The sequence below is a fragment of the Ambystoma mexicanum genome, chromosome 12 (assembly GCF_040938575.1).
Source record: "Ambystoma mexicanum isolate Mex_15411 chromosome 12, UKY_AmexF1_1, whole genome shotgun sequence".
Lineage (NCBI taxonomy): Eukaryota > Metazoa > Chordata > Amphibia > Caudata > Ambystomatidae > Ambystoma > Ambystoma mexicanum.
In genome coordinates this window covers 474,746,564-474,774,404 of record NC_090936.1, presented here as the reverse complement: position 1 = coordinate 474,774,404, position 27,841 = coordinate 474,746,564, and the positions used below count along the sequence as shown (strand labels likewise).

Sequence of the window (27,841 nt, the reverse complement as noted above, 5' to 3'; positions counted from 1 at the left end):
AATGGCAAATTAACACCTTTCTACTCCCGGATGCTACAGAAAATTGCACACTAGTCCGACAGTAGAAACAGTAAATGAACTGAGCACATTTGTACAGCATTGGTATTCCAAAGGTCTACTAACAGACAATGAAAAGACATTTCTGATCAGATCTAAACCTATAATGCCTACAGTTTACTTTTTGCCAAAGGTACACAAAACCTTTGATCATCTACCTCCAGTTAGACCTATTATGAGTTGCCAAGGGTGGCCCACCGAGGGACTTTCTGAATATATAGACTCAGCAATCAAAAATGTAGTGCCACAAATTCCAGCATATCTGAAAGAGACAACTCACACACTCAATCTTCTAAATAAAATAGTATGGCAACCACGTTTCCACCTTGCCACCCTGGATGTGAAATCATTGTATACGTCGATCCAACACCATCTGGCACTCGAAACAATCGATTTTTCTTTTAGAACTTTCTCTGCCTCGTATACCACCCATGTACAAGTGATTAAAAGTTTTCTGGAATTTACACTCATGCAGAATCAATTAATTTTCAATCAACTTTATTACTTACAAACCAGTGGAATAGCCATGGGTGCAAAATATGCCCCTTCGCTTGCCAATTTATTTATGCCATTTTTCGAACACACACATTGACCAGGCACACAAATTCTTGGCAGAAATATACATGTGGAAACGTTACATAGATGACGTGTTACTAATATGGGACGGAAAGTCAGAGAGATTTCAGCTCTTTCTACAATATCTCAATCACAATAACTTTGGGATTGAATTCAAAGGTCAAATTCATGATTCACATATAGTGTTTTTGGACCTAAACATATTTATTGAACATAACAGACTCCAAACCAGTACACACAGGAAAAAGACAGCAGTGAATGCTATATCACACGCATCTAGATGCCACAAAAAAGTGTTATAAACAATATACCGAAAGGAGAGTTTTTTCAAGCACGTTGAAATTGCAGTTTAAATGTGGCCTTTGGGTCAGAATGTAAGCTAATTGGGGAAAGATTCAAGGAAAGATTCAAGGAAAGAGGGCAAAATGATTGCCCAAGCAAGAAGTGCAACTAACATCTTAGACCGTGAAGAATTATTGAACAAGGAGCTTACTACCAAGAGTGCGTATCCAGAAAATGTGAATTTTATCACTAAATATTCAAGTGACAGTAGTCAAATTTACCCTTAAAAAACACTGGTATATTCTACAATTGGATAGGGACATCGCTCAATACATCTCTGATAGACAGAATATTATTTATGCCAAATTACCAACATTGCGAACCAAACTCAGTCCCTCCTTCCTGACATCTGAACCCAACAAGCAGTTAGCATAGCTCAGCAGTCCAAGTAAAGGATTGCACAAATGTGGTTACTGCAATTTTTGTAGGTTTGCCTTATCACCCACCAAGATATTTTTATGTCACGGAGGACTACAGGTAAACATAAGAGACTTCATCAACTGCAAAACAAAATAAGGTGTGTGTGTGTGTATAAATAAATGTTTACATAGGCAGTACTATTAGGGAGCTCAGAGTTAGAATTTGTGAACATCTGTCAAACCTGAACAATCAAGATCCCAATCCTCCTGTTACTGTTAACTGGCAAAAACAACACCAACAGGACAACAGCAAGGATATACGTTTCGTGGGACTACAGCAAGCAAAACCTCATGCCAGAGGAGGAGACCGCCATTTATATCTGCAACAGTTAGAAGCCTGAATGATTTGTAAACTCAGATGTTTAAAACTGGGACTGAACCAAGAGCATGAGTTAAATGTTTTCCTTTAACAAAGGACGGGACAAGTAGTACATTGGAATGGGGTGAAGCCATTAAGCTGTTTTCCATATGGTCACAATCATCACCCACTAAGTGTTATGGAATACAATTCAGCAGTTATATACTTGCATGGAATATCTGATATTGGACCAGTCCACTAGATTACCCAAAAGGTGGGAACAGATAAAGAGGTAACCTACTTGTATAGGATGGGATAAGCAGCAAACTAGAATGCAGTGCAGAGTATTAATCGGTTTTGCATATGGTCACAAATATCAGACATTAAGTGTTATGGCATTTAATTCAGCGGTTGCATACATTTATGGAATATGTGATATGCCCTAATTAATGCACCACTAAACACAAAAAGCAGTGCACGATGTTCATAAAAATCAGTATACTACGATCATTTAACTAACATGAGGTGTAAAGCAAGTTAGAACCTCCGTTACAAGTAATCATCCATTTTAAGATGTTATTAATGCATTATATGTGCACATGGCATTATGAATGTATTATGCAATCATTGAAAAAACTGAAGTATTGGAAGGTCTGTAATAAGTACGGATCACCCTTCTCTGTTTCAAAAGCGGCGTTTAAACCAATGGTTTTAGATCTAATACAATACAACTCGAAATTGAAAACAAATAAATTGCGCGATGTTATCGTTGTTTTAAATGTCAATGTACAATATATAATAGACCAAACATTGCCGCCAGGATTGAACTCATTTGTTTCAACATAAGTACATTTATAAAGTTGCCAATTTACACACATAGATAACGGAATCGTGCTGATCTTGGGCAGGTAACACTAGTCACGTCAAAATTAGGTCAGGTGATCCATCACATGACCTTTCACAAACGTATAAAATACGTCCCCAAAGCGCAGTCCTGCTTTTGGCGGGGCAGTAACTGGATCACCGCTTTTCACAATTCTAACGAATACGTTCAGGTAAGTGAGGCGCGACTGGCCTCCATTTCAGTATTTTGCAATGTTTATACCAATGTGGAGTTACTTGTCCACGAGCGCTGGTAATTAAAACAATGTATATTAACTTTGTTGCAGCTATTAAGCAGGGGCTTGGCTCATCACAATTACATGTAGACTTTGATCGTTTTCAGGTAAGCGTAACGTGCATTACCTGTTCTCTCTCGCACATTTTAAATGCAAGCATTTATGTGATACATGCTGCTTATTATATCACGAAAATCAGTGCAACGTTCTTTAATCTGTTGCAGTTATCTAGCAGAGTACATAATCTGAGACAGATCATTAAATACGTTGCCATTGACAAGAGCGCTGTTCTTGAAAGCGACGAGTAAACAACCGCCCTAGAAAACTACCTGCCTAACTATAGTCAGTACGCTATCACTCGCTAATGGGTAAGATGTGTATCCACGCTGTTTATTGACTCAGCCTATCTAAACAGACTGCATGACAGGTGATGTTGCATTTATGTGATGGCATATCATGGTGGCACTATTACTCTTTCACAGTGCCATTTTATTGAACAGAGTCAACACCCATCTCGAGGCAGCCAACTGCATGAAACTATTTTGTTGGCATCTCGGAGTAAATGCGCAGGATATCAATAGCACACATTACCATCAGAGAGATGGTGCAACAGGTAACTAATCTACCTTCTTTCCCCAATATTAGACGTTAGTCTAAACAGTTCTGTATAATGCTGATATCAGGGGTTAACTACAATCATATGGAGGCTCCCTTGCATGACCGTCTGATGTCCTTTTCCAAGCAGTATGGTGTTTTGTTGTGAATTCTAATCAACCAAAATGGGGATTATTAGACCAAAATCTCATTGGTATTTGCGAATTCCAAGTAATTAATTTTGTGGTATATTCAGTCCTTAGATATCAGTTGGACCACTTATGTTAATAATAGTGTATTTTTTCAAGCACTGATCAAATGATTTATAAGGGAGATTTTGCTATCATCTAATTGATGTTTTTCCTCTGTTTTCTCACCTCTCCCACGACAGTGACTTCGCTAATTTGGACTCATTCGTATATTACTCATGTGGTGTTATGAATATATGGACTGCATACTAATCAAATGTTTAAGTTGTTTTGCCCAAGTATGACCTGAGGAGGACCCAGTGGGTCGAAACACGTGTTGGCAATTCTAGTGATCACTATTTAGTCCTAGCAAGATGTCTCCTAATAACTTTGTTTTGTGAATGGATGTAGCTCCTACTTTGAATATGTAGTGAATCTCGTGTGATTATAACTCGTTCAACTCTATACAAACTGTATTTTGAGTCACCATATATTTCTGAAATCATAACAAATAAAACACTGCATTGTCCGCGAGGAATCAAATCTGTTGCATTCATTCAACAATCCATTAGGATGAGTGTAGAGCACAGAGAACAGCTAACTCATGTTACCTCCAAGCAGGCTGCCTATCCAACCAACCCACCGGATTGGGTTGATAAACGTATAGAAGGCTGGTCAAGGAAAGTCTTTTCTGCGGAGAGCATGGCTCTCAAATCAGCCAACTCTACATGTGCCCTTGCGAAATTCACCTACACCCTATGGGACTATGCATCCATGGTGGCTGAACATATTCCCGAAGGGGAAGAAAGAGATGGCTTCTTGGCCATTGTAAAAGAGGGCAAAGAGGCCATGTGAGAGTCTCTTCAGTCATATTTGGATTCTGCTGACATTATCAGCAGAGCCATGGTGGCAAGAACCATGATACGCAGATTGCGTGGTTATGGAAGTCTGGATTTGCACCAGACGTGCATGTCTAGACTCCTTAAAATGCCTTTTGATGGGTCTCATCTTTTTGGGCAGCAAGGCTGACAAAAGCCTTCAGAAGGTGCAGACCTCAAATGCGGCAGCCAAGTCTCTAGGTGCCGCTACTAGGCAGCCTCAGCCCTTTCACCCCAGAGGACCATCTTGGAGTGGTAGATCCTTTTGCTACTACTCAGTTGGAAGAATGAGAGGAATGGATGGTGTAGGGAAAAGGATGTGTACCCTTTTCAATGCAACACACCTATGGCGCAATCTTTTTTGTTACATTTAGCAAATCTGGGGCTCCAGATTGAAACAATAAAAGGCTATTTGGCAGCGCTTTCAATCTTCCAGCACACATTGGAAGAGGCATCTTATTTCAAGATCATTCAATTAAAGGGCTCACTAACGTGTTCCCTCCAACACCTTTCCAAATAATGATTTGAGACCTTTATCTTGTGTTGACATTTCTGATGTGTGCTCCCCTTGAGCCACTTCATGTCCACTAAGACTACTAACTTTCATAACCATTCTGCTAGTTGCGTTGAAATCAGCCCGCAGGGTGAGTTGCAGGCCTTATCTAGTAAGCCTCAAAATAAATATATATATATATCAATAGGTTGTCCTTAGGGATAAACCTTCTTTTTTGCCAAAAATTGTATTAGATGTGCATTTATCCCTAAACACTGTACTTCCTACATTCTATTTGCCTCCTCATCCTTCCTTGTATTAGATGTGCATTTATCCCTAAACACCGTACTTCCTACATTCTATTTGCCTCCTCATCCTTCCTTGTAAGGAAGAGGAAAGGCTGCATAGGTTTGATCCCAGGAGGGCTTTGAGCTTTTACATTTCACGAATGATGAAAACACATCATGACCAGCTTTTCATTAGGTACTTTGGACACAAACTGGGTCTTCCAGTTACAAAACAAAACTTTGTCCAGATGGATCATTCTTGCTGTTACAGAATGCTACAAATTGGCATGGAAAGATCCCCCAGAAGGCCTGAGAGCTCATTCCACAAGGGGCATGGCAACATCTTCTGGTACCTATAAAAGACATTTGTGCGGCAGCCACTTGTTTTACCATTCACATTTACTAAACATTACTGTCTGGATTCATCCTCTAGCCAGGAAGGAGGATTTGGGCAAGCTGTCCTACATTCAATCCATGACAAATATTAAATCTGAAAATTCATACTGCCTCCTCCAAAACCTAACACTGCTTTGGGAGTCTATCAAAAGATGAGAAATACGTGGGAGGACACAATCCATTTGAAGAACAAGTTAATTACCCCTGGTAACGTTGTTTCGACTGGATGTTCCTCCCACGTATTTCTCATCACCCCTCCTAGCCTACCCTGTTGTAGAATTTCCAGGCATTACAGTTCTTTCAAGGTCTGGTTCTGTCTCACTGATGTTGGTATTTCTGCAAGAGGAAGGCATAAAGACAGAACTGAAGCTAACAAGCGCTGCACGTGCTATATGTCCCGACAATGAAGTTGACTCCGAGATGGGAGCCCTTGAGGGGACATCAAGTCGACCGCATCGACGCACAGTGCTCTCTGCCAAATGTTTTTTTCCGTGGCAGCTGAAGCTGGAAGGGAAGATATCAAAAGATGAGTGATATGATATGGCAATGATATATGGTATGGCATTTATAACGCGCCTAAGTGTTTTAAGGCGTGACGAGGCAAGGGAGGGGTACAAATGGAGGACAGGCATCGATCCTACTAGGCCAGGTGTCATTCATATCGCGCAAGTGCATGGGAAGGGGGAAAGTGCGGGGGGAGGGGACAGTGCTGTACATGGCATAGAATAATAGGTAACGACCAGCAGATGGCAAGTGCAGAGGTAAGTGCAGACATCAGGTGTCAAGTGCTGGTAGTGGGTCTGTAGGGATACAGAAGCAGTCCCCAAGTGCGGGGGTTGCCTGGCAGGCAGTGCAGGTGTGTGACTCGTGGGGGAGGGACCTGGGCCCGAGAACCGAGGGTGGCCAGGTAACCAGTGCAGATTCAGTTGCAGCCAGGAGGTCAGCAGGGGAGAGGAGTAGAAAGGGCAGAAGCAAAGAACGGTTTTTAGGTGCTTCCGGAACGGGAGATGGTTCTCCTAAAGTTTCAGGGAGGCTGTTCCAGAGGGAGGCCCCAGCTGAAGAAAGTTCTGCCACCAACACGTTGCTTGGAGAAGCGACTGACCCTAAGGGAGTTGGAGGCAGAAGAGTGAAGAGCTCGAGAGGGAAGATATTTAGGAAGAGAGTTGAAGGTATTGAGGCCCCAGGCCCCAGAAGGCCTTGTGGACAATGCAGAGGGTTTTGGACTTGATCCTGCAGCCACTGGGAGCCAGTGCAAAGATTTCAGTCCTGGAAAGATGCGATCCATGGGCTTGAGGTCAAGGAGAAGTCTTGCAGTCCTGTTCTGGATAAGTTGCAGAGGGCGTATAGTAGAGGCAGGCAGATTTAGAAAGAGGCTGTTGCAGTAGTCCAGCCTAGAGAGAGCCAGAGCTCTGGAGACAGTGAGCTTCTAGGGGAAGGAGAGGGAAGGTAGAATACCTCTGAGGAGGTGAGGCTGGTAGTGTGACTTCTTAAAGACATCTGAGATGTGAGGAGAGGAGTGTGGAGTCGAAGATGACCCCAAGGTTTTTAGCCTTGCAGGTAGGAGCAGGAGGGCCAAGAGAGGCCAGCCAGAGAGCGACAGGAAAGGAGGGATCAGGTGTGCCGATGAGGAGAATCTTTCTTACTGGTATTAAGGCAGAGATAATTGGCAGCACACTTAGGAGGAACATTCAGTCGAAAGAACGTTATCAGGGGTAAGTAACTTGTTCTTCTCCAGCATTGGTATCTTTCATAGTCCCAATCCAGTTTCGCACCAATGATTGTTCTTGCCAGTGTGAACAATTGTCCTTAGAATTTGACTTAATAATTTGATATAAGCTGAGGTGGATACAATATTACTCACCTGAGCCTTCATACTCAATTCAGAGTTTAATACACTCCCAGAGTTTTCACTTTTGATGTAGGAATGGTGCATCCAGCCAATGTAAAGCTATTATATTCTAAGCCTAGCTTTCTTACCTTCCTGGCAGTACTGACCAGCACAAGCTCCATTTTTTAATCTTTCAGGGTTAAACCATTCAGAGCCATCCACTGCTGAATATGAGCATGGGCCTTGTTGATGGTTACGGAGTCCTTGTTATAATCCCCTGATAATGGAATCTGGCATTGGGTAAGATCTGCATAGTTGGTATAGGTGATCTGCATAGCTTATATAGGTGATACCCAAGTTGCCCAGCAAGTGAAGTAGTGGTTTTGAAAAGATATTATACAAAACTAGTGAAAGGCAAGACCCCTGTGGTACCCCATTGGTTATTTTAATAGTATCTGCAGCTTCTTTGCCACTTGATCCTCTAGCTGATCAGATCAAAAAGATTTGACCCATTCAGCTGCTGAGATTAAGATGTTTGCAATATGCTGCAGTCTGTCATCTAGAATGGAATGGGCAACAAGATCAAAGGCGGCTGATAGGTCTAGTAACATCAGAAGGCCAGTGGCACCTTGATCCATGATTGACAGGATATTATTTTTTATATCCAGCATTGCTGTTTCTGTACTATGTGCTCGTCTAAAGCCAGCTTGTCGTTTTCCCAGTATATTCGGTCACATGTTCCTGGACCTGTAAATAAGCCACCCGATCTAAGATCTTATATAGAAACTGAACATTAGTAATAGGCCTATAATTCAAACAGATGCTATGATCTAAGGTGGGTTTTTCCAAAAGTAGTGTAATCCATGCCTGTTTTATTAATTTCAGCACATCTCCTTACAGGAAAGACTTGTTCATACATTTTGTAATAAGGGGTACCGGGTTTGGGGCGCAGTCTTTAACCAATGTGGCTGGATAGATGTCACCTTTATAAATTGTTGACTTAAGCTGTGCAATAATCTCTGCATTTTCCTTTTCTGTGACTCACTTCAAACAAAGTGATCTCCTCTCATCTCCGGCCAGGTAGGGGAGGATTTACTAATTTTGCATTCATTGAGTTTGGCGGTAATACAGCAATAATTCTGGAATTACCATTACCGCTGTGGTGTCTGCCGGAATTACTGCTTTATTACAAGTCGTTGGGAGTGCACGCACACCGTTGACAAACTGTTGACGGAATTACCACTGTAAATGGGTTTCAGGCAGTAATTCTGCCCAGATTCGGTGGAATTATTGTTACTATCAGTATATACAGCGCTAATTCCGCTGGCAGAATTACCACTGATGGAAATGGCATCAACAGAACAGGAAGTCTGGAGGTGACCATCTTTAAAAATACTGTTCACTCGAATATTCCCTTCTCATGTTGCCATCCGCAGACAAAAGCTAGCAGAAACATGTCACAGGAAAAGGGGAAAGCAAAAGTACCAGAGAGGAGGCTGTGCAAGCAAACATTTACAGACGCTGCAGTTGCTGGTGAATGAGGTTGTCTGCCATGCTGTAGAGCTGTATGGGAGCAGACAGTGGAGGACCTCTAGCCAGAGTAAGTCTGCCATCTGGGCCACCAGCTGGGACAAGGTTGTGGCAGTAGGCATTGTCCCACAGGACAGTAAAGACTGCTGCAGGAGGAGGAATGACCTGAAGGCCAGGGTCCGCAGCCTCATCACCGGACACAGGCGAGGGACCATCCCCCCCCCTCTCCCACCACCAACTCCTGAGCACACCACCGCCAGCCCCAGGTGATTTCAGGCACTGAAGGCACTGCGATTGTCGTGGTGTGCCCTGTTCTGACCCCTCCATGGGTGTTGTGGAGGTGGATGGAACGGAGCTGGCCAAAAGGTTCGGCTGATTTTGCAGTTCACTGCCCCGCCGTATGGCCTCCGCATGGGCAGAGACACCCTCTCAGTTCACGCACATGTTGCGCTTATGGCATCAGGGGGGACGTGTTAGCACTCGTGTCGGACCTGCCACTTCCTTGCGGGTGGCCCCATGAATACTATCCCGAATGGCCTCCAGGTGTGTAGAGTGCGTGTGCCTTATCTTTTCCACCTGGCGCTTCCTGCGCTCCATCTCTTCCAGCCTCTGGAGGATGGTATTGCTGGGTGGTGTGTGCTGGATGCGATTGGGGCTGTGGAATGGCTCTGGGCTGTATTCCTGTGTACCATAGGATGGTGGTGTTAGGCAGAATTATATGCAGTACCCTTTGGGAACACTACACACAATTAAGGCTACAAGTGACAGTACAATGTTACCTTTGGTACAAGCCTGTACTACAGTTATAGTGGTAGCAGTAGCGGAGTAGCCAGACTTATCTGAAGAGTTAGTGAGCAGTACAAACAGTTACACAAAGGACAGCAATTACTATGGTTCAGGCAAACACTGACTCATGGTTTCTAAGTAAAAGAATATATATTTACTCTGCAGTTGTATAACATTTCACTATTATAAGCAGGTTAAAAATCACAATAAAAAATACACCACACCACTTCCCTTAAACTCCAGACAAGTTAAGCTCACAAAATGAAGTGGGAGCAAAATGGCACTCCAGTAATTTAGAAGGCAGGGAAAGACAAGCTTATTAGAAATTAGGCAAAACCAACAGGTAAGTAAGCAGGGCAACTGAACAAGAGGGACTACAAGGTTAAAATCAGATAGAAAAGGCTTAGGGCCAAAGTCAATGGTTCTTCAAAAGTCTTTTGCTCAAGATAATAGGTTCAATGTAGTTTGCGGTAAAGTTTGTGGCACAGATCTTGGATGAGGTTGGTTGGTAGAAAAGTTAGGTAAAAGAGGACAAGCCCTCGGATTGGAGAAATATTTCAAACACTTTCACCACGGCTGACCGAAACGGGCAACCGGATTTGCACAGTACCTTAAAACTGAGAGGGAGCTGTAGCTGAGGCGGACGTTCCTGGTGGTTCCTGAAGCGACTGTCGGACTGACACGAAGTAGGAAGAATGGAGGTTTCCTGCGCCACCCAGGGAAGGAACCAGCAGAAGAGCAAAATGAATAAAAGATGCGCTCCTTAAAACCTAAGCAGGGTCCGACCTTCCTGACTATCCGGCCCACTGTAGCTCTCTACAGCGATTTCGACCAGAGGAGGGGTCCTGGCTTGTAGTTTGGGCAAACTGGTTGGTCCCACCAGCTCAAGGGAAGAAGTTTCCTGGAGGATCTTCTGTCGTCGGATTTGGTGATTCGGACCTGCAGCAGGGCGTCACCGGGCGGTTCCGTCGTGGTAGGGGGGTCCTCTTCTTCCAGTTCCTCGTTGGTTCTTTCGTTCCAGTGGCCCAGAGACCTGATTTTTATGCAGTTTTCCCCCATTCATACAGCCTCGCTGTCAATCACACAGCAGGGTGGCTGGCCTGGCACGGCCAGTCCCCTTAGCCAATCAGACAAGAGTGCGACTTGGGTTACCAAGGCAACCCATGGCAGGGGTCCGAAGATCCCTCCCTCACATCCTGCCTACCTACACTATCAGGCGCCTTAAGGAGGGCTTCTGTGCAGAAGCCTGCGAAAAGACAGCGAAAAAAGGAATCCTCCCCGATTTGGCGCGCAGAGAAACACGAGAAAGACTTTAACAAAAATAAATGGCAAATCCAGCCTGAGCCAAAATAAAATGTATTTGGTCAAGCAGGTTTATGTTCGAGACTAATATAATAGCCTAAAACAATACCACGTTTATAGAATATAATCTCGGTAGAAAAGGTAGGGTAGACACCACTGCCACCAGCCAAGTCTAAATGTTAAGGGAGTGAAACAAGGCTCCAATAGGCACAGACAAAAAGGATAGGAATTAACCCTTTCCAGTACTCCATGTAAAATGGGGTGTACTGGGTCTGTAGTTTAAAGTGACTAAAGTTAATGGCAACTTTACATGTTTCTGGGGGACAGTAGCCAGCCCCAGATGGAGTCAGTGGGAAGTCTCAAAAAGAACCCTGTGTCACTGCACTGAAGATGCTGTGTAACACACACAAAGTGGTGCACATGGAGTAGGCGAGGCTCCAGTGCCCAAGATCAGACAGAGAACACACAAAGCAAAACACATTTAAGAGTGGGGAAAAGGCCCACACACTTACCAGGTGAAAAAAATAAACCCTAGGAATCCAGCAAAGATACTAAGGGACTCATTAGGTAAGGGGAATCAGCCATTTATTGATAATTCTCCCCAACAGGTGTCGATGTCCTGCTCCAGTGTCATGGCACGCCGGATGTTGTGAAGGGCTCTCAGGGGTTTGTGCCCCTTCTTCGTACTGTTGAACTGGGTGTGAGTGCCTGTAGGCGATATATGAAATTCCACCAGGTTCAACATGCGTTGGCATGCAAGACACATTTGTAATGGGACAGAGTGGGATCCCACACATTTTGACTGATGGGCATGGTTGGACTGGGTACATTGCATGTGTGCACAGCATTGTGGCGATGATTGTGGCAAGGCAATATGAGTGTGACACTTGGCCAGGTGGCCTATGGCATGTGTGTGGGGATGGCAGGGTGTCCATGCTGGAGCTGATGTGTGCCATGCATGCTGTGGTAATTCACGGCCCCTCATCCCCTGCCCGGGTGGCACACAGCTTGTGGGTATGGGTGTGGTGGCTTTTTCCATGGCAGTGCCATGGCACTATACGGTGCTGCTGTGCAGCCAGCAGTGTTGTACAGTGGGGTACTGTGATTGGCTGGCTGGCTGCACCCATGTCCGTGTAGGGGGCACGTACTTCCATGTGGGTTGTCTGCCATGTGAACATGGGGCAGGCAAACTGGGCCCGCACATTTTTGGTGAGACTGTGGCAAAGTGTTGTGGTTACTTGCCCACCACATTCCCTCTGGCAAAGGGTGCACCAGCAGGGGTCTGGTGAGCATGGCAATTAGATTGGTAACTTGCCACCCCTTCACGCTGTGACACTCAGGGCTGCCCTTGCTGCCCTGGCCCATGGCTGCTGTGGAGGGGGCTCATGTGGCACCCCATCAATTTGCTCTGATTGGCCTGCCTAGATGCTGGGTCTGCTTTCCACTGGGGCTTCTTGTGCTAGGCTGACATTGGTGCATGGACTTGTGCTAGGGGTGGTTGACTCACCTCCTGGCTGCTGGACCCACCTCTGCACCTCCAACTCCCTCAATGGCCTCCATGTCCAGGATTGTGCTGCACCTCTCCTCCTAGGGTGTCAGGCCAAGTGGTTCCACAGTCCCACCTCCAGTTGCAAGGGACTCCTGGCGGTGTTGGGACAGGTGCCCTCGCACCCGGACCCTGAAATCATTCCAGCGCTTGCTGCGGTATTTGCCATCACTTGAAATGCTGGACACTGCTGTCACCTTCTGGCTGATGGTGTGCCAGATGGCTGCTCTGCGCTTGGCCGGTGTCTTCCTGTGGCTGCTGCCATACAGTTCCTCGCTGTGCACCACCACCTCATTGGTGAGGACCACCAATTCTCCCTTACTAAACTTTGTCTTGCGTAAACAATTGTCAGCCACCATGCCTCGTGGTCTCTCCTGAGACATTTTGGATTACTTGCAGGTCCGGATGGCTGCAGGAAGTGTTTAATGGATTGTTTTTCAAAATGGCTGCTGTAATGCTTTCCATTCCGGCGATGATTTAATTTCCGCTGGCGCGAATAGTACTGGGTTTGCCGTCGGAAGTGCTAATAGTGCAGGTTTTATGGTGGTAGCCCTTATTTCGGCACAATTACTGCCAGGCGCTAATGGCATTATCGCTAGTCGGGGCATGTGCACGCCAGGTTGTAATACAGCGCTAATTGTGCCACACTGCCCGGCGGTAACGGTAATTGCACCCAGCAGTAATTGCGCCGATTTACTGCCCATCTCGTGATGAAGCCATTGTTCTTTTTCCTTCATAGACAAAATGGACCCTGACTCAATTATCACTATACTGCATAATAAGATACCAGTGAACCTGGCTACCTTAAAGTGAGAGGTCTATTTTTCTCTGGTTATACATAACTGCCTATCTGTTTCCTTGTCTTCATTTTCTTTCATTGAGTTTCTTTGTCATTCAGAAAGCCATATAGATGTAATATATTGTTTCTATGGATTTTTGATATTTTGTATTGATTTTGAAGTAAGAGTTCTGAGATTTTGACCACAGGCAGGACTATCCATTGTTCTTTTAAATCTAATGAAGAAACACACGAACTAGGATTACAAGTAAATAACCTCATTTTGTCTGTTTCTGACAATTTCAACAAAAGCACAATCATAACACGCTTTTATAATTTATCATTTCCATCATGTTCCTAAAAACAATAATTTCACTTCCTGTTCTTTCTTGATGTATGTAGTTAAATGAAAACAAGAATGACTTCCAGAGGAAGTTTGTGAAAGAAATCAGAAGATGTGAATCCCTTGAGAGAATTCTCCGTAAGTATATGAATCATTCATTATCAGTCAATTAATTGTGAGTACATTAAATGCTGTCCCACAGTGGAGGATTGTGCCTGATAATTAAACTAATATCGCTATGTAGTATTTACCAGCCCTTACTCTACTGCATTTCTTATCATTTACTGCCCCTCTCCCCCTACCCCCCCATGTGTCCCTGTCTGTCTTCAGTGATCTCCATAGTCTTCTCTCTATTATCCCCCTTTCATTCTTTCTTCTTTGTGACTTCAGTCTTCATCTTTCTATTATACATTTGTCTTGCTCCTTCCTTCTTGTTCATCAAATGATCTTAAACCTTTCCCCTCCCGATATCTCTGGTGTCTCCCTTCATCTAATTTTCGCTTCGATTTCCTCTCCACCCCCCCATTATGGCTTGACCTTTCTATTATTCTGATCACTTCCTCCTTATCTTTTAATTCTCCCCTCTCATGCATTCTCCCCCCTTTTTATGTGTCAACATTATCTGAATTGTTCAACACAATTCATTAAAGTACAAAAACAAGATGTACTTTTTTTAAACAACCGACAATATGAAATATAGCTATTCATGATAATATATATCAAATCAGTGCATTTATCGCCATCGTATGCCCTCTTAATGCCTCCTTTTCTCTGTCTGACCCTTGTCTTTATCGTAAATATTTAAATGTTCCTTTTCTTTCTACTCCTATCTACTCTCTTACCTTCTCTTCTATCTACTCTCTTACCTTCTCTTCTTTCTTTCTCCCTTTTACCTTCTAATGATGCTCTTATTTCCTTAAACTCTTCACTTATCTCTACTCTTCACTCACCTCAGCCTCTTCTTCCATTCACACCCTCCCACAAATCACCACAGCCTTGGCTCTCACCACAAATGTTCCCTGTATTCCTCTCTCCACCATGCTGAATGCTGGCTGAGGATATCGCGATCTCACTCTGACCACTGCTTCCTTTCATATTTTCACTCTTATTATGCGGCTCTCGCATCCGATTCTACTCATCCCATCCTATTTGAGTCTTTCAACCAGTGGGCCTCTTACTAGCTCCTCGTTCCCCTGACCCGGCTCTTAGTTCTCCTCTCTCCTCTGCTGATCTTGCCCACTGCTCCTGTTCTCAGACTCTTCTCTTCCCCTCACAAATTCGGACCCTTCTGCGTCTTCCTTAATCACTCATCGTACCTACTCTCCTGATGTCCCTATTCCTTTTGTTATCCTCAAAGTCTTTCCCTCTTATACCTTATCTGACTACACTCCTGAACTCCCTTTCTACTAATTTGTCTCCTGCCTTCAAATATGCTGCTATTCTAATTCCCCAAAAATGTTCTTTTCACTTCAATTATTGTCCTATCGCTCTTCTCTCTCTCTAAACTTCTTGAATTAGTGTTTTACTTGCAAATTTCTGATTTTCTACACAATCCCTCACCATTTCCTCTTCGTCAATCTGGCTTCCATCCCATGCACTAAATAGGAGCGGCCCTACATTACGTCTCTTAACTCCTTACTTTCTGCCCGCATCTTAAACATTCTTTGATTCTTGTTCTTAATCTTTCTGGGGCTTTTTACACTGTAGATCACCCTTCTCTTTTAACCACACTGTCTTCCTTCGGTTTCTCGGGCACAGTGTTATCCTGATTTTCCTCACACACCCAGCAGCTCTTTCTCTGACTCTTGTACTGGCACCCGTTCATCAACACTACCATTACAATTTGGTTTTCCCCAGGCTCAGAAATGGAGCACTTCATTATGCCATCCCGCTATCATTGCTAAATGCGGTTTTGCATTCCACTTCTTTGCAAACGATTCACAAATCTTCTTCTCATTCTTCAACAATGGATGCCCTCATGTTACTTGCCCTTAAACATCCAGAACTGAAGTTATTTTCTTTCCATCGTCCATTTCCCCTTCTCTCTGTGCTCGTTCCTTCCCCTGTCCACCTACCTTTTTCTGACACTGCACGTAACCCTGGAATGATCTTTGACCCTCCCTTGCCTTAACTCACATATCCACCATCTCACTGGGCTGCAGTTTCAAACTATTTGACATTGGCAACATTCAACCTGTGCTTTCCATCTCTTACTAAAATTCTTGTCTCTGCCTTTGTTTTCTTTTATTACTGCTCTTACCTCTTGAACTCCCAGTGAATCACCTGGCCCACTCCACAACCACTCGATCCGTGTTATTCTGCCCCTCCCTCCTTTTCCTCATTCGCTTCTGGACTCCATTCTCTGTGCTGGCTTTCCTTTGAATCCCAGTTTCCTTTTCACTTTTTTTGTTTAACTTTCAAAGCCTTCATGGTCTTGCTGCACCTTATTTAGCTTCACTCATTTCCTGCTACTGTCCACCTCAATCTCTGATCCCAATCTCTCTCCCTCCTTACTGTACCTAAACCACCCTGAGCTCAGTCTCGCTTATGTTTTTTGCACTCCTCGCTCCTAAACACTGGAACTCCCTGCCTGTTGCGATCCGTTCCTCATCGTCCCTTCCTCTCTGTTACCTTTTAAAATCTTATATCATTTCCTCTCCAGCATTTTTGTTAATTTGCAACCTTCTCTTCAAGTCTTATTGTACGGCCTTTATATCGCGTACAGTGCTTAGGCATAAGCGCTTTATAAGTACATACATTCACTTTCAAATAAAATAAAATGATAGAACAGAAGTGTAAGAATTACAATATCCCCCCGTTGACCCATCTGGTGCTTGTCATTGCTCTGGCTATTGCATCATGGTGTGCTTTCCCTTTCCTGTTGAGGAAAGCAGGCAACATCTTTTGTAATCATTCCCATATGCAGGACCATAATGGTGATTTGTATGGTGCATGCCTACTTCCATGCAGCAATTCTAAGTTCTTGTGTGCGGCTGCCTCACCATGAAGTACTCCTTATGCACAGCCATTATGAGAATAAGGCAGATGCAGAGGATATGTATTTTCCAGCTTGGCATGTTCCTTAGAAACATCACCTTTTGAAACTTTTTCGGCATTTTCGGAGAAATCCCATATCCCAAACGTGGTTAATGTAAAGCGTTCACAAAGAGCGTAGGCTTTTCAAGTTTATCTGTCATGTAGATGGGGGAATAGATGGATGTGTGCTTTGGGTTTATTATGCAAAGCCATTTGTATTTGTGCGTTCACTGAATTCATTAGTGAATAGGGTTAGTGCTGCAAGTAGAAATTATATACACTAAGGACCAGCTTGGGTTTAGTTGATGATGATTTGTGTTGGGGTTGTGGAAAAGAACAGGGTACTCTGTTACATATGTTGTGGCATTGTGAAAGAGTGGTAAGCTTTTGGAGGGAGGTTATTGACAGGATCGATCAGGTTTGGGACTTTGTTTAGCCACGCAATCCCTTAGCAGTTATATTCCTGTCGTATGCTGGTGGGCGTAATGTAAGTTGGGTGTTATTGTGTGGGGTGTGTAAAGTTTTGTTGGTGGCGGTTAAACAAGTGTTGAAGGTCTGGAAGACACGAAAAAAGCCGACGGTGGAGGAGTGGATTTTGGATGTTAGAGCTTTATCAAGATTTGAAAAAACAATGTTTAGTAAACTAAACAAGGCAGAACTTTGATATGTGGGAGAGTTTTAATGACCTTTATCCTTTATGGATAGTACTGGTTTGAGTTAAGGAGTAGAGTGAAATGGTTTACTTTCAGGTACTATACATATGGGGGGGGGGATTTGTGTTTGTGGTTGTTTTGTGTAGTCTTGTCTGTTATTTGTTACATCTGGTTTGGTTTTAAGTTAATTTTACATTTTTATATATTGGGATACAGGGTTATGGTGTGAAATTTTGCTGTATTGCTTCCCGCTATTGTATATTTGCCGTTCGATGACTTATGATGATTGTTGAATATTGTTGAAAATAAGAAATAGAGTTGAAAAAATAAATAAATAAAACTGGAGATAAAGCCAAAAAAAAAATCTGTTTGGGTATTGCCCCTCATACTTCTACTCCAAGTAGATTCTCTTGAGAGCTCTGCTCCAGATACAAGATAAGTGTCAAATGTCCTAGTCCTAATGTCTTCAAAACAGTCACAGTACATAACAAGATGTTTAAGTGTTTCTTTCACTAATTCCCCAGTACAGAAATGGCAAAACGCTGTGGGGAACATTGATTGTTTTTTTGTCCCAGGCTTGGAGCTTTTCATTGGTCAAAAATAAGTTACATTTGTATCGCATACAAGTCATTCTTACTTTATTGCATGGAAACTTGCTCCCCCCCCACCTTTTCTGCAACATTTGCTATATTCAATAAAGGATTTAACCACAGGGATAAAAAAAGAAATTATATACATTAGAATACTGTGGCTGTCGCAGTCCTTAGACATGTGGCTGTAAAGAAGGATTGAGCACATCACAATTAGGTTGGTACGCAGATGGTAGTGGTTAGAAATAATTGTAAAGATGATTGGGGACAAGAAGCACAGACTGTGACACCATAGATGATGTACAGTAATTACAAGTAGTCATTTACACAAGTAAAAAAAGGCACAATTTGTCAGGGAGAAGAGATCAGTGAAGTGGTCTACACTCATTTGCCAAATACTGGGATTATGTGGCCTTGTCCTCCAGGTTCTCAAAGCATATACAATATATTACTTTGTATGCCCAGTTACTCACACTGCTAGCTAGATATTGCCATCATTGGACTAGATAATTTCCACATATCGCAGGTATTGACATTATATATGTCCATGCTCTTTTGCCTAGGTATTTTCATATGTACTGTTCTAGCTTTCAAATGCTAGACATGCCCATGATATGCTGAGTTGGTTACATGAAATGCTCGGTTCTGTTAATGTATGCACAGTTCTAAGGTTCATATGCTGTGCTCTGCTATAACAATTCATGGGACTGTGGGCTTTACTAGAAGTTCAACAGTGTTGGAAAGAATAGAAGTGAAACGGGAGTAATGGAATTGAGGAGAGTGTTTAGTGGCTACTTTGTTTACAGCATATGCTCTGCAATTAATTAATACATGTTACCTGCCATAAAGGCTCTAGAATTAACAATGTTTCAAGTCTGATATTCTGACATGAATGGAGTTTTTCTCACTTTAGAATTACATAAAAAATAAGAAATGGAGGGAAATAGTGAACTGTTTACACCATTAGTAAGAACCACTACATGTTTTGAGCACTTGTGTGCTGTGGAGAATGCTGTGGTTATCACCTCACCATTAAGTGATATGTTTAAGTAATGGATTACTGCCACTTTTTCGCTCGCCTAATTACAAAATTAGCATTGAAGTGGAAGATTTACCTCCAGCATATATCCTTCACTTTACCTCCAAAAGATGTACTCTTAAGGATTCTAAAGGGGAGTTGCACACCAGACCAGGACTCTTGATACTGGCCTAGGCTGCAGCGCACAATTAAAACACCTTTGCTTTATTTACTAAGAATTCAGATTGAGATGGCACCCAACTCGTTTCACACCCCCTGTTACAAATACCCCAGGCCACAATGGACCATGAACCAGGCCGGTGAGTGGTAGTACAATATTTATTTATTTTAAAATTCAAATGAAATCACAGATTTAATATTGGGCAGCAATCACCAATGTGATGATTACATGAAACATTATGGAATGCACTTAGACCTTTTCATGTAATATCAAAACTACACACTTGAAAGAAAGCAAAATTAACGTTTGAGTGGATTTTTAAATGGTATCAGTTAATCATTCCCCCTGGAACACTCCCTCAAACCCTGATTAATCAATATTTGCGTGGATGGGTAGATGTAGCAAGGAGTCAGGCACACTATGCACCAATCAGAATGAAAACTGACTTGCCCCCACTGAATAGGAGGCGAAAAACCAGATTTAGCACCCGCGAAAACTGAGCAAAACGGCACGCAAAATTACTAATGTTTATTTTACATTCGCGGTTGAATAGAAAAGGCACACATGAGGATAACAGTATACGAACACTAGCAAAACTACAAAGCAATGTCCTAACAGGCATACAGTTCAGAAAATCGACTTGGGAAAGAAAAATACAGTGCAGCCAAATCACACGTGGAGAAATTGCATTCTTATTTTCACGGGTTTAAATGTCAAAACAGCTTGAAAAATTGGTTAAACAGACCAATCAGAATGCGGTTTTTATGCTAAGGGACAGATGCACATCACAGGGATAATATGAAAGTGAAAGGGTAACTCTGAATGACTGGATGAGGTTCTTAATGGGAAAGGAAATTCGGTTTTTAAATGAAAGCGGTGGACAGGGAAAATCAGTTTGGAAAGAACATTTACGGAAACTATATTTTAGTGGCTAGAAAAGAGGAATGCCGCCCGTGACACAGGTTATTTTGCAAGTGTAACCCCTTCATGCTGTCTCTTTAGATGGGAATTTAATGTATTCCAAATGTGACTAAAGACCTATGCAATGGGCTGAAAGGATTGGAAAGAATGGCGCTAACACAGCGAAATCAAGGAACAGAATACACAGAGGGTCCTGATACTTAGTTACCAGGGTATTGATGGGATTACTCATAGGGTGGAACAAATGGCACAGTATCAAAATGGGATATGCTATGTTTTGCTATGGGATGGGGTGATACTTACAATAAGCACTTGAATATGGGATTGTGGACTGCCGACCGGGTATCTGAACAGCGAGGCAAGGGTCTGGTCACGGCACTACCCCCTCCTCTACCCTCCCCTCCACTCTCCCCCCCCTGTAAATAGTTCTACTTATTGTTCCAATGACCTGTTCATGTGTAAATATGCTTCTCTCACTTTTGTACCTGTTATATTGTAAAACGCTTTGGCTTAAAGCGCTATATAAATTCAGTAAACATAAACATATGAAGTAAACACAAATGTCCACACTAGAAATAATACACCAATGATAACAATAGGATTGCTGCCACCAGCTTGCCTTTAGGCACATATAAAAGTATCCAAAAATCCCAAGTGCAAACGATTAGGGTGATAGACAAGTAGCCCCACTGCATTGTAAAATGCTGTGTGCACTGTTAAAAAATTACACGGACAAAAGGGAGAGCAGTTTGTATCTCCTCCCCGCTACATAGGAGAGGCAGTATTCTTAATCTCTTCTTCAATCTACTCTCAGACAGGGAAATGAGATGGGGTAAAGATTCCTACCAACTCAGTTATCTAAGTGCTAGGGAGATGATCATTTTATCCTTGCTGGGAATTCAGCACTCGCGGGGAAAGAAAATCTTATGCGTATTCACCTACACATTTGTCCTAGTAGGTAAAATGGCCTGAGAAGTCAAGGAAAAAAACCTGACTCCTACCCTATGACTTTGATGGCAATCGGGTTCTCGTGTTTTCTGTAGGACCCAGTCAACTTGTAGGAAAAAGGATCTGTCTAGATATTTCCCTAGGTACAAATGTCATGAGACTGGAACCTGTCTTGGTTTCTTGGGTATGACGTTCTCTCTCCGGATGGTACTTATTCTTCCCTGCTAATACCAAGTCAAACCCAATAGTTTTCTGTAGCTACTGATGGAGCAGAGGCTCTGTTGCTAAGTTTTTAAAACCTGAGGGTTTCCCAGTTTGTGTCAACTGAGCCCAATCCCACTCCTGACAACACATGTATGGAGCCAGGAATGAGACACAGGGAACTCTTGGTTTTTTCCTACAAAACAAAAAGGGGTTGGAAAATATCTCACTATCCCTATTCTAGGAGGTATTTCCCTGCCTAAAACAAACTAAGTCTGTCCAATGTCAAGAAGTCTAAAGCAAAAACGTCCTGTGTCTGAAATACTAACCTGTCCCTCATACTCTATACATTAACTCTAAGGCGAAAAAGGGAATGTTAGCCTTAAAGTGCACAGATGCTCAAAAAGTAAAAAAAGGTGCAACTCCAAAACAAAAGCTCCAGATGGAAAAAGTTCACAGTTCTAGAGGATGACTCTCTACACCTGGAACTCTTGTCTCTGTACTTTAAACCTTCAAAAGAAACCTGAGGAAAACTCATGTCTTTAATCAGCAAAACAACTTGCATGCAAAACAACTTGGCTGTCAGTCTTAATTTTGGTAGGATACCTACTATACTCTCCTGCCAGGTTTCATCTCCTTTTTAGTATGATTTCAATAGTCATTGGCTGTACCTGATGTATCCTGATCAGGATTCCCTCATGTAACTTACTTTACGCTTTGTCCAACTTGTAACTGCCTGGTATACTCTCCTGCCAGGTCTTTGCTCTGTGCTTTACTGAACACTCTTGCTACTTGAATCTGCCTGGTATACTCTCCTGCCAGGACATTCTTCTGTGCTTCACTCAATACAATTGCAACTTGTAACTACCTGATCAACCCTCCTGCCAGGGCTTTCTCATGTTTCTTTGGGCATATTTGCAAACTTGACAGTATTTTGAATTCCTCCTGTTATATTTCTGTAGGGAATTCTCTCCCATCAGCTTTATTTACTCTGATTTGCCTTCTGTAGTGTTGCCGACATGCCCTGGTGTCCCAATTTCCCTTGGTGGACTCACCGGCTCTCTGGGGCATGTTAGTTCGCCAACGGTAAGCCTGCAGCAGCTCTTCAGCATCTAGTTCCTTCTTCCAGTGTTCTCCGCCTCTGCTTTGTGGCTTCCGCGTCCCTCATGGCTCCTGCTTGCCTGTTCTGGGCTGCTCTGGGCTGCTCTGCGCTCGAGCGGCATGGAGGTTGCTTCTCAGTGTCTGCGTATGCAAAGAAGTGTTCTCTCGTCGCGTCCTCACAGGGGACCGGCTTCTGCAATCTGCTCTCCTCTGCCTCCTCCGTGAGCCAGTTGGCTGCACAGATGTTTGGACAGTGCAATTGTCATTTGACGAAACCCTCATCAAAGATTTGATTATGAAAGGATCTTCCTCAAAAGCGGCAGGTCTGAATGGTCTTCCCTACCAAGTAATGAGGAATAGGCCGAACTTGTGATCAAAATTGCTTAGCTGGCTTTTTTTGGAGATCATAGCCAGAAAGCAATTTCCTTCATCATGGAGCTCTGCAACTATAATTCCTTTGTTCAAGGGGGTATATAGGATGGTGGCAGCAAACTATCGTCCTAGTGCCCTCCTGGACATTGATGGCAAAATCTTCATGAAGTTACTGTTAGGCTTGGGAAAGAAAGGCAAAGATCACATCAAGATGCCAGACAGGCTTCCGGAAGGGGCTCTCCACCGCAGTAAATGGCATCATGTTAAATTTATTAAGTGAGATGACACAGAAGAACGGGGAAAAACAACTATATGGGGCATGGGTGAGTTTCTCTAAAGCCTTTGACCAGGTGGATAGAGGAAGGCTCTGGCAGAAATTAAGATCAAAGGGAATTCCAGAAGGATTATTGGGCATGTTGATAGAATTCCACGGAGAATAAGAGTACGGTTGGGTGAAGGCCATTTATCAGAACCAGTGAGGGTGAACTGGGGGGTGAGGCAGGGTTCTTTAGGGGCTCCATTTTTTTTCAATCTTTACACATCTGATATGGGGGACTTTTTAGCTCCCTTTGCCTTAGCAAGTCCAGTATTAAATGGGGTTCAACTACACTGGCTCGCTTATGCAGATGTTATCCTAGATAGAACTGCGATAGGACTAAGACGACTGTTGGATGGACTCTTCAAATATGCAAATATAAATGGGCTCTCAACCCCACAAAATCTAAAATCTCAGTGTACAGACAGAAAAATAAACATGTCACCTACCACCATTGGGGGGAGAGAATGAGAATGAGAGTAGAAGAGTTGGTCTATCTTGGCTATAAAATATTTGCTAATCCAGTGTATAAGATGGAGCTTGAGATTTCCCTGAAGCTTAAACCTTTGATGGCCCAGATGAAAAGATACTTGGGAAATATGGAAGATTTTCCATTATCTCAGTATTGAAATTCTATCGAGCAAAAGTCGTCCTGATCTTGCTTTATGGATTGGAGGCAAAACCTCACTTATGGGACACAGTGGCAAAGATGGGAAGGCCTCGTTTGTAAGCATGCATTAGGGCTGCCTTTGAGTTTATCAATAGACAATCTGTTTCAAATTAGGCCTCTGGTCTCTTCCATCCCAAGCAGGTTGGAAATTAATATCACTCTAGCAAAAGATCACCACTGATCAAGAAGACTCACTATATTCGGTCATAGATGGCCATATGAAGGCAGGGAAATCACCCATCTTGGACAATTTAAAGCTGGAGTGTGGCTTCGAGTGTGCAGTCTATTGCAGTCAATCTTCACTGTCTACTGTTCCTGTGGGAGGTGCCTTCACTGCTGTTCCTCTCCAAGACTGATACCACACCGCGGAGCGCGCTGCGGAGTGTGGCTTCGAGTGTGCAGTCTATTGCAGTCTGTGCATGGCTGACTCAGCGTCGGATCCGGCAAACCCGCTGATCTTGAATACAGAATTCGACACGGGAAAGGAGGGACGCTTGCTCCGAAGCGCGTGCCCCTGTTTACTCTCTACAAACAATTACAATCTCGTTTGCCCCAGAAACAGTCTCCCACCCACGGCGCGGCAACTCCCCTCACAGCTCCGGTACCAGGTGGCCTACAGAGGGAGGACAGAGGTCCGTGAGTGGGGGAGCAAGCCCGTCGGGGGGCAGACAGTGGATTTGCAGCTTTGGGGTGTGGAGGGGCTGGTCTCTCAGCAATGCGGTCACGCCCCCAGCTGTTGGAATGGGAGGGGAGTCGGCGTGCAGGAGTGATAACACGCCCCCTCCTGCTTTGACCAGTCCCGCCCTCAGAATTGGGCGCTCTGTTGTGCAGGGAAACACCGCTAATGAGGGCGAAACCGGTCCACACGCTACTCAGTTCTCCCAGATTCAAACAGTAGCTCAAGTGCACTCGGATCCCAATCACAAAGCCTCATCTCTCCCTCGTGGGCTTTCAGCCCAGCAACAAGAAAACCATAAGGGCCTCGAACAATCAGATATACGAGAGCAGGGCCCCACCGACGTCCCTCAGAGACTGTTTCCTTTCCACAAGGTCAAAATTCCAAAAAACGATGGAGCGAGATCGATTCATCTGAGAAAAGGAAAAAGCGACCCACGAAAAGGAAAGGAACTCAGAAACTAAAAGTTTAGAAAAAACTACATACAGCCCTTCAATCTTCTTTCATAAAAACAGGGGGTCAAAAATCAAATAAAAAATCATGGAAACCAGAATCAACAAAGCCATCAGTGGCAAGTCTAGTAACAGACTTCTTCAACGCTTTTGCCCCTGACCCACTACGTCGACAAGAGGACCTCATAGATGAGGAAATCCTAGAGGCCGTTAAGATCTGCCAATCACCCCAAAAAGAAAGAAAGAGGGAAAATACCGCAGAGCAGCTCCTAAGACTCGGTCTCAAAGGTGCAAAAGGCTCCACCTAGATCTCCCTCGTGCTCCCCGGTTTTAACCCCTTTGATCAATTCTCCCCTCCACCAACCAGGGATCCCTCCTCCAGCTACACCAACCGGGGTTATTGAAAGCCTGACACCAGCTAATGTTAGCAGCAGGGAGGAAAAAGAGGACCTCCAGACAAAAACAGCCGGTAAAAAATATCATGCAAAGGAAATCTCAAAGTCCAACTCATGTAAACGAGCTGCTGTTAAAACAGGCGCCTCGAGCGCCACAAGTTGAATTTCCATCAAATAACGTGCCCTCGGCCCTCCATGACCAAAATGTCAATGACGTTCACGGGACAGATGTCAAATCCCTTAAATCAAGATCTACGCCATATCTGTAGCGAACTTCGGTTGCAAAGCCGAATCGCCTTGGAGGGTGTTTCCTGACCCCGCAAACAAAGTCTACTGCAGATCGAGAAAGGCGAGGGTCATTAGACCTACCCTGTACCCCTACAGCCAGAAGGCTGCTTAACGAGAGCCACATAACTCCATCAAAATGACTCGGCAACGCGACACACCAATTGAGTCCCCCTCGAAAAAGAAGCAGGATATTTTATCCATTATGTCAGCCGTAACCATCTCTCTGGCGCCATTCACTAAACTATACGAAGGGATAAATGAAAATCTAAACGATCACACCACCATCCAAGCGATGATGCACTCAAAATTAATCTTAGAAGGCTACATCACCGCCTTAGAGGAGTGATTCAAGACTCAAACCAACAACACTGAAAACGGTCGGAAGAATGTCCACCCTCCCGTCCAGGAAAAATCCCTCTGGGGTGAAACATCCGGCGAAAGACTTTATATTCCACGCCAACTACCACCACCTTGTGTGGACTTGCGGCAGGCTCCAGTGGTGGAAAATTCTAGAGTGGTAAACGAAGAAGTTATCTATCATAGACTATCCTCTGCCAAGTCTTCAGCACCAAAAATCAGCCCCGGAGGGACTGTGCATATTCGCTGTTTTCCACGCAAAAGACAAACTGTTCACAGGTCATAAATCCAAGGGGGGAAAAAAAGTAGACATCTGATTTGTGCCCAAACAAAAAAGTGGTCGTAGCCGGAATAAGGGAGAACATTTTTGGTGTTCAATCCGAAAAGAAAACACTCGCTCGCCCAAAACAGAAGATTTTCTGGTGGAAGATCTGATGAACATTTCTCAACACATTGACCTCGATCTCGAAACTTCACAACCCAATGAGGAAAAAAAAGACAATAGGGTCCACGATACAGCAATGCCCATGAAATTCTCCTTTCAGGCTGAACTTCCATGCGCTGAAGTTGAAGTATCTCCTCCCTTTAGTACTTTGGAGGACTGAAGATCAAAATTATACCAGATCTCAAAAAAGAAGACACCCAGCCCGTCTAGCTTTCGAGTGGTCTCCTTTGCATCTCCACGGTCTCCTGCTTCTACTAGCAGAGGGAGGGCCTCTTGCCTCCATTACTGACACCAAAAGAGCGATGGGCGAGGGTTGACCAGGATCGCAAGATAAAACACCGGCCTAGTCCTAGGCAAAGCCAAAACGCTGAAAAACTGTTTCCAACTACATTACATCTCCAGAACTGAGAAATACCAAAAGTAAAATCGGTATTTGTTGGCGTCGCCGAAAAAACTGGAACAGTATGTAGAAAACAAGGATGACATAATCCTCAATAGACTGGGCATACTTACCTTGTTCGGCCTTACTCCAGCTGTACTCCGGATAGTCTGCGGACCGGGAGATTGTAGATCCATACCACTCAAACCACAGAGCCAAAGCTTATTTACACCTGGTTTCTAGGAGTGTAAAGAAGGAAATATTTCATGCAAAAGAGGATTTATCATCTTTGGGCTACATTTTGAAGGATCAAAGCCGAAAATGACAAGAGACCAAGATGGTGCTTCAATACAAAGGGCACCACTGGAAAAAAAAACGAGGAATAGAAATTATGAGCTCAAGCAGAAGCGATACCACTGAGCACAAATCAAGCAAAGATCAAACACAAAAAGTTAGTAAAAACTATCGCCTCCACTCAGAACTCCTCGTCGGCTAAAAGCCCAAGGGCAAGACCCAACATCATAGAGGACAGACCATCCTTCAACCAAATTGTGAATACCGGAAACGACATAGAAAACCGACAAGTGCGGAACTCGCAGGTTAGATCAACCTCAGAAAGAAAGGTCCTCGCCAAAGTCCCTGGCAAGAGTTATACTTCAGGGACTCTGGGCCTGGCTCCCAAGGGTTCTGACCCAACCGAGAAAATAGAAACATGAATGGCGGCGAAATAGGATTGACTACGTCCCGACAATCGAGCACAATTCAACTGTTCTTCGTCTTTGCTCGTGGAACACCCGAGGACATCTTCACCTGACGACGCCGGGGGATGCCAATCTGGCCTCGTTTGATATCTGCCTACAAGAGACCTGGTTATGCAAAACACTGGTTCTGGATGGGTATATCATCCTAGCTCCCGCTAATAAAGGTCTTCTAGGCCGCCTAACCTCCGGTCTGCTCATAGCCTGTCGACAGGGCATTGTTCTGAAGATAAAGGACACAATACTATGAAATCTATCAATTCAGGCGGTGCTCATGGATTGGGCGGAGCTGACGAACTCCAGGAACTCGCAAATAGCTATTGTA

At 43.8% G+C, this 27,841-nt stretch overlaps 1 protein-coding gene across 1 annotated transcript in view; it reads left to right on the top strand.

Annotated features, from left to right (window-relative positions):
- Positions 1-27,841, top strand: part of LOC138513680 (V-type proton ATPase 116 kDa subunit a 4-like) — a 4,716,919-nt gene that overhangs the window by 336,566 nt on the left and 4,352,512 nt on the right. The window contains exon 3 of the mRNA XM_069628745.1: positions 13,819-13,897. Within this exon, the coding sequence (XP_069484846.1) occupies positions 13,819-13,897 (79 nt within the window). The remainder of the gene's footprint in view (positions 1-13,818; positions 13,898-27,841) is intronic.